An 8,042-nucleotide genomic window follows, 5' to 3' on the forward strand; every position below is an offset into this window, starting at 1 on the left:
AATCTTAAATTGGTTGTCAGTGTAATTTTTAGCACATTGAGGATTATTTAGCAAATGTTGTCCAATCGCGGAGTCACATCCAATGTTGGACACTGTTTTTAGTTTTGCAAGTGTGGGCTGGTTGGGTACGGTCTGTACCCTGCCCGTTGCGAACAGTGGCTGGGACGTGCTGTTTGATACGATCCGCCAGTCTTTGGGATGTATGGCTTACATACCCAGCATCACACTGGCACTGAAATTCATATACCATATTACTCATTTGTGATATATGCTGAACATCTTTTTGGCTTGACAGCAGCGTCCTGTCAGTGACGAATACCACTCGTGTTGCTACTGCATAGTAGCAGCATGAAACAGCTAGCTTCACCTGCTGCTGAAATTTTTGAGATACTTTGTCCTTACCCAGGGTAATCTGAGGTAGACGGGGCACTTTTCAGGGCCAAAAGTGACAGCCTTAGGTCCGCTCATGAGTTTGCGTGATATACAGCGTGAAATGATCTGATCAGGGTAGCCATTATCCTGCAGCATGCCTTTGATGCGCCCTATTCCAGCATCAAGCCTGCACGGTGAGCAAATGGCTCAGGCCCTATTTACGAGGTTGCCGATAAGACCAATCTTATAATGCATGGAACTGTAAGAATCCCAATGCGTATAGTGATCAGTGAAGGTAGGTTTGTGGTAGACCGTGATAGAGAACCCCCTGGCAGATTTCTCAACTAGTAAGTCAAGGAAGGGGAGTTCATTTGACTGCTCCACATCAGGTGAATTTGCCCATGCTTTCAAAACTCAAAACATAGTGCCCAATATTAGAATTTCTACTAAATGCACTCTTTTTTTAAAACAATCAGTGAGCTTCAGCTTTCTGGATTGGTTGAGTTTGATGGCTGATTCTACCTTAGCAGAAACTTGATAGTGCACTAACAAAATATTTTTCTGTTTTTGCTGGCAGCTGTTAGATAGAGCTTCTGCATTGCCCTGGCTGCACTTCTTAATCCAGTCACCTGGGCAAGTGTGTGTGTTAGAGATGGCTAACCCATATAATTGCCCAGGTGACTGGATTGAATTGTGTGCATTAGCATCTCTAATTGCAGTGCTCCACTAAATGTTTTGTATTTCAAAACTTTTATAAATGGGGTTATTTTAAAAGGTCTCAGGCTACATGTGCTGTGAGCAAAGGTTACATTTGTCCAAGGAAGGAGAAGCATTCTATCAATAGTCACTTGGTAGTACAGAACTTGAGTATTGCTGAAAAAAGTGACATGCTGTCAAAGCTTTTCATCTTGCACTCATCAGGACAGATCTGCAAGGATACCAAATAGCAAAGGGCAACAACAATTTATATCCTAATAGTTGTTTGGTAATACAGAACTTTAGTATTGCTGAAGAAAAAGACATATCAAAGCTTTTTGTCTTGCACTGATCAGGACACTTGCAGGAATACAAATATAATGGGGGAAACAATATGTATGTGAAGGAAGTGCTGATTGGTTGGTAAGTGGTGTTGCCATGGAGGATGCATCACTGATGGTGACTGACAGTTAACTGCCAAGTATTGTTTGAAATTTAAACCAGGCAGTTTGACCCTGATTGGTCAGGGCACTGTCCTGAGGAATGAGTCAGCGAATGGATGTCACTTATTTTGTTTAGCTGAAACAGGCAGAGTGTATGTACACGTTCTTCCTGTCTGCAAAGAATGGGGCCCTGTGTATTAATAGATGTAACTTCCAATACATGCAAATGTGCTGCAATGCAAGCCTGACTGACGATCTTAAATTGGTTGTCAGTGTAACTCTTAGCACATTGGACAACATTTGCTAAATAATCCTTAATTGCAGAATCACATCTAAGTATGCTAAGTATGTAGGCAGTATGTTCCCAAAGACTGGTGAATCTGTCCTCATGAGTGCAAGATGAAAAGCTTTGACAGCATGTCACTTTTTTCAGCAATACTCAAGTTCTGTACTAACAAGTAACTATTGATAGAATGTTTCTCCTTCCTTGGACAAATGTAACCTTTGGTCACAGCACATGTAGCCTGGGACCTTTTAAAATAACCCCATTTATAAAAGTTTTGAAATACAAAACATTTAGTGGAGCACTGCAATTAGAGATGCTAATGCACACAATTCAATCCAGTCACCTGGGCAATTGTGTGGGTTAGCCATCTCTAACACACACACTTGCCCGGGTGACTGGATTGGGAAATGCAGCCAGGGCAATGCAGAAGCTCTATCTAACAGCTGCCAGCAAAAACAGAAAAATGTTTTGTCAGTGCACTATCAAGTTTCTGCTAAGGCAGAATCAGCCATCAAACTCAACCAATCCAGAAAGCTGAAGCTCACTGATTTTTTTTTTAAAAAGTCCATTTAGTAGAAATTCCGTTCAAACACACCATCAATTCAGAGATTTCACTTTATTCTCTCTAAACAAGCAGATTTCCAAGCAGTTGAAGGTTTGTGCAGAGCAAATGATATGTTTACTGCCTCTGGCCTGCCCTATACTTTGTTGGTTAAATACTCCACAAAGGCCCAATGGGCTGAGGTACTGGGAGTGGTCGGCAGATGGTCCATCACTCACTCTATATTCATCACTGCATTAAGCTGATCAGTAAGATATTCTCTCCCCGTATGAAGAGTTGTTTCACATGTCTTTGAGAAACCTGCTGATAATCCACCCTGGGTCGGGCTTTCTTTTTCTGTTTCTCCCCTGTCAAGGTCCTGAGCCCCAAACTCATTTGCTGAGCGTTTCTCTTTGATTGATCAGGGTCTACCACTTCACTCCATGCAGACAACTTTAAGGTCTCAGGAGTTAACTCCGTTGGTTCTGCTTTAAACATACAGCTCAGGTTTTTGCTGTCATCCAGTCCACCTTTAGCGCCCTCAAATCTCTTGGATAAACAGCCTATTTGTTTTGTAGTTGTGGCATCTGGTTCCTCATCTGTGGATCCTTCTTGGAGCTTAAGCCGGTCAAAAAGCTGCATTTAAAAACAAATATATAGTGAACACAACATTATTTACATACAGCCAAATTGTAAACTAAATATTATAAACTAAACATAGCACAGATATAATACACAAAACCTCTCTCTACTTTTCCCATCAAACATTCCTGGGTCAGGTACAGCACATTTTAGATACAGAGCAAAGCTCCCTCTATAGTGTCTTATCAAAAACTTCCTGATCATCTAAACACAAATTAGACAAACAAAAATGCTTCGCTACCCTCCCAAATCATAGCTTTAATGTAGTTAAAAATGCTTATTTAATGCTGAAGTTGCAGTATATGAAACATTGACCTGAAAAATTAAAACTCTGTTCACCTCTCTGCAGATACTGACTGACTTGCTGAGTGCTTTCAGCATTTTGGATCAGCATAACTATCCTCTTTCATTCATTTATTTAGTTTTCCCTTAAGTAGCATCATTGAGCTGGGAAGGAATAAGATCATCCAGGGTTCCCACTATTATCATTGTGTAATGCCTCTGCTTGGAGGGTGAATGTTGGGCAGTACTCATGCTGCATCCACTGTAATGCCATAAGGTAATGGACCACCAGAGGGCAGTTGGTGCCTGCAAGCTGGAGTCAGTACCTTCGGGGTGGGGGCGGGGGAGGGGTGAAATCTGGAGCAAAAAGTCTTTGAAGTGCTTTTTTCCCCCATAAAGCATCACGACGAGGCCTCTACTTACCCTGCTAACGGTTAATGTCGGTTCGTTGTAAAACGCTTTTCCAAGGATGGGTTTCCTGAAGGTTTCATCCACATCAACAAGTGCCTGGAATAATGGTGGCAGATAAGACAAATTAACAGATTATGAGTGCTGCATCTCACACGGTTGTCAAAATCCTGGAACACAAGGAAGCTGTGAAATCACTCTCATTCTGCTGAGCCGGCATTAGGACCGGGGATGTACGAACCTCAATGGTATTACAGTCAGTTACACCATTTTGGCATCGATACAAAAAAGTTTCTTACTCTCATCAATGTGAAGCGGATAATGTAACTTAAGGCGACAATTCGACATTACAAGGCGAAAGACAAGGAAAGTCATTCAGTCTATCTTTTGTCATTGCTCCCAAAGGCCCTGACAGTACTAAGCCCCATCTCCCACAGCATCTATCCAAGAGTCTATTCCATGTTGATCATTTTTAGTGCAAAGAAGCACATTGTTGTCAGTTCTAAATCTGCCTTTCAGTGGACTGAAACCCTGTCCCACATTCTACTTGTCACTTCCCGGTAACCCGAGCATTTCACCAGTGAAAGGAGGTTACTTCAGATTGATCTGATGCTGGGGGGTCAGCCTTGTGACTTTGCCTCTAAGCTACCATCAGGGCTTGTGTCTCAGTAACATGAAATAGACAATACTCAAAGTATGGTCTTGAGTTTCCTGTTCCCAATCACTATTTGATGGCTCCTGCTGGAAGCTGCAAATACATGGGTTGGGTGAGGAACAGACTGGATTCAGCTGTGTAGGTTCTCAGTTAAAATAGCCTGACAACACCGACTGTTGGAAAATAACCACTTGGGTGAGTAGGGGCTGGAGAAAGCCTGTGGAACATGGGCACTGGCAACTTTAGGAAAGGATAAAACTGAGAAGGGATGGGTGGTGGTGGGGAGGAGATAAATCGGAATATGATAGCTTTGACTCAATCTCTTTGTGAGGTGCAGTGGGAACGGGGCTTTGCTTACAGCATTCATTACCATGTTCCAGAACTTGTCAAATGTCACTAAGAATCCTGAGCAGATGCCCCGCAGTCCTTTGAAAGTCCGAATGTGGACATTGATCTTTATCCTGTCCTGAACGCAGCGATACAATTCACCCAAAGGGCTGCCTTCATGAACTGTGCACAAAATAAAACATTCCCAGTTATCAATACAACAGTGCAGCAAAAAAATAAAAAGACTGCCTTATTGCTTGCTGCCACTGGAGGTCACCAAAGCGACACTTTTTCCATTGTAGTGCCAACCTTTAACAGTACAGCGAAAATACCTACCCCATTCAAAAAACAACAGATCCATTATAGTTCTTGCTAGTTATCCATGCAGACCACAAAGACTTTGCCTTCAATCTCTGGTTACATCTACAGCCTTTCAGGGGGAGAGAGTGTTCCTGACAGTGCCATCATTTGCCTGACAAGGACAAATACTCATCTGGAAAACTATCATTGCTTGCCGTTAGCAGGTTGCCTCAGGCAACCAGCATATTTACAGTTAAGTTACTTTTTAATAACTAAGTGGGCAAGTTGATAACACAATCACAAATAACTCTGAAAATATTGCTAAGTGTGTGCTGGTATATAGGTAACAATCTGGGATGGTGAACTATTTGCGCAGAACTATTCGGGATTCAAGTGTGCATTACAAGATTCATAACTGGTTATGGAATCTGTCAAAGAACGGACTTGATGGGCCAATTTTGCATTGGGAATAAAACTGATAGAGGCGAGATCACAGAATCTTTACAGAGCAGAAGGGGGCCATTCAGCCCATTGAGTCTGCACTGGCTCTCTGAAAGAGCATTCCACCTAGTCCCACTCCCCTGCCTCATCCCTGTAACCTTGCACATTCTTTCTTTTCAAATAGCAATCCAATTCCCTTCTGAATATCTCGATCAAACCTGCCTCCACCACTCTCTCAGGAACTTCGTTCCAGACTCCAACAACCCTTTGGGTGAAAAAATATTTCCTCACATCGCCTTTACTCCTTTTGCCAATTATTTTGAATATCTGCCCTCTAGTTTTTGATGCTCTTGAGTGCAAACAGTTTCTCGCTATTTACCCTGCCCATACCCCTCAGAATCTTGAATACCTCTATCAAGTCTCCTTTCAGCCTTCTTTTCTCCAAAGAAAACAGTCCCAACCTCTCCAATCTATCCTCATAGCTACAGTTCTTTATCCCTGGAATCATTCTTGTGAATCTCCTCTCTACTCTCTCCAATGCCTTCACATCCTTCCTGAAGTATGGTGCCCAGGACTGGACACAGTACTCCAAATGAGGCCTAACTAGTGTCTTATACAAGTTCAACATGACCTCCTTACTCTTGTACTCAATGCCCCTATTAATAAAGCCTAAGATACTATTTGCTTTATTAACTGCTTTCTCAACATGCCCTGCCATCTTCAATGACTTGTGTGCATGTACACCGAGATCCCTGTGTTCCTGCATCTCCTTTAGAGTGTCTCCCTTTATGTTTATTCAGATAGAAATGAAATGTTGCAACCTTCTTTGGGAGGAGATAGGAAGAGAGGGAAAGACAGAAAGATTTAAAACAAATTGTTAAAATCAGAATAAAAGAAGCTGTCTTTACATAGCACCTTTCACATCCTCAGGACATCCCAAGTAGTCAACAGCCTATTCCCTTCTGAAGGGTATTCACTGTCATTTTGCAGGGGGAACACAAAAACCAAATTGTGCACAAGGTCCCAGCAATGAGATAAACCACAAGATCATTTGCTTTTGGTGGTATTCTGAGACAATGAATGTTAGATGATCAGGGGAACTCCCTACCATCTGAAAGATAAACCCTGGTACCTTTTATGTCCATGATATTAGGCAGAGGGGCCTCAGTTGAAAGATACCACCTCTAACTGAAAAATTGCTCCGTAGAACTACACTGAAGGATCGGCCTTATGTACAACCTCTGGTCTCAGGGGCAAAATTACTAGCAACTGAGCTATGGTGGCACACAATAATAAAAATGTTCTGTGATCCAGAAATCTAATGACTATAATTTAGAATTTTAATTTACAAATATGCCCTTAAAAATTAAGCGATGGAAATAAACAGTTGGCATAAACTATTAAAACAAGCATACTCTCTCTTGCCCTGCTACATGCATACCTCTAGTTGACCAATAACGAAGCAGCCCTGACGGCGGTCATGGAGGTGTCCATGGCCCACACCATCCTGCTCTCCTGGCTGGAGGAGGCGAGCTGCTCCTACAGGGAAACAAAGAGCAAAAGTCAGGGCTTCGAGATCAACACACCTCTCTGTCTCAGACACACACGAGCTCTAACTCTCATACACACACATTTTCTGGCCCTAGCAGAGAGCAAAGCACTAAACACTGATCACCATGGGGCTGAATTAATAACATCTTTATCTTACTCCACTCCATTCCTCAAGGTGCCAAGTTAAGGATTCTCCAGGGCTACCATCCCTGCAATACCTTACCCGAGTGGGTGTTATTGATTTTTTTTCTTTATTCTTTCATGGGATGTGAGCATCGCTGGCAAGGCCAGCAATTGTTGCCCATCCCGAATTGCCTGTAGGCAGACTGGGTAAGGATGGTAGGTTTCCTTTACATTAGTGAGCCAGATGGGTTTTTACAACAATCAACGATAGTCACTGGTCACTGAGACTAGCTTTATATTCCAGATTTATTAATTGAATTTAAATTCCACCAGCTGCCATGGTGGGATTTGAACCAATGTTTCCAGAGCATTAGCCTGGGCCTCTGGATTACCAGTCCCGACATTACGACCACGCCATTGACTCCCCGAGAGTCTCTGGAGGTTGAGTCTAAGTCCTCACCCAAAACACAAACACTATTCATTAGCCCTGCTGAGAAACAAATTATAATGAGGATTGGGAGGCCTGGCAGATTACTAGTTCACCCTAACCTTGGGTGCCGAGACTAACTGGCAGCTTCAGGCTGACATCACTAAACTCAGCACAGGTTTGGGGGATAGTGGGTCGGCACAGAGGAAGGAGAAGAAATCAAACAAGTAGCTTCTCTGCTGGTGTGGCTTAGTAGCACACATGGAGAACACCCACTGAGTCAATGGGGGAAGAGCTTTTGATGTCTTCATAACACTGCCAGTGAGTGTGTAAAGGAGTGAAGAACTCTTGAGTTTTTAAGGGTGAGTCTGCAGGTTTATTCATCAAGTAACCAATCAGGATGGTATCTTGGGCTTTGTTCTGTCACTGAAAATAGCAGGGCCACAAATTTGGATTTGAAAGTCACATCAATGAGAGCTGTGCAGGGATGCAGCCCAGTATTAAAGTATTAGTAATGTGCAGTGAGCATCACTGGGCCAAAAGGCTGA

The 8,042-nt window shown here is 42.7% G+C and overlaps 1 protein-coding gene across 2 annotated transcripts; it reads right to left on the reverse strand.

Moving 5' to 3' along the window:
• Positions 1–2,523: 2,523 nt before the first annotated feature.
• lsm11 (LSM11, U7 small nuclear RNA associated) lies at positions 2,524–6,985 on the reverse strand. Of its 2 annotated transcripts, none has more exons than XM_078550532.1 (4): positions 6,835–6,985; positions 4,684–4,835; positions 3,686–3,769; positions 2,524–2,974 (listed from the first exon to the last, which is right to left on the reverse strand). In XM_078550532.1, the coding sequence occupies exons 2-4, from the start codon at positions 4,696–4,698 to the stop codon at positions 2,588–2,590; spliced, it is 486 nt and encodes a 161-aa protein (XP_078406658.1). In that variant the 5' UTR covers positions 4,699–4,835; positions 6,835–6,985; the 3' UTR covers positions 2,524–2,587. The 2 variants fall into 2 exon arrangements, with proteins under 2 accessions (XP_078406658.1, XP_078406659.1); XM_078550533.1 differs by having other exon boundaries at positions 4,696–4,835; positions 6,835–6,984.
• Positions 6,986–8,042: the final 1,057 nt, after the last annotated feature.

This window comes from Cetorhinus maximus, chromosome 10 (assembly GCF_964194155.1).
Source record: "Cetorhinus maximus chromosome 10, sCetMax3.hap1.1, whole genome shotgun sequence".
Taxonomy (NCBI): domain Eukaryota; kingdom Metazoa; phylum Chordata; class Chondrichthyes; order Lamniformes; family Cetorhinidae; genus Cetorhinus; species Cetorhinus maximus.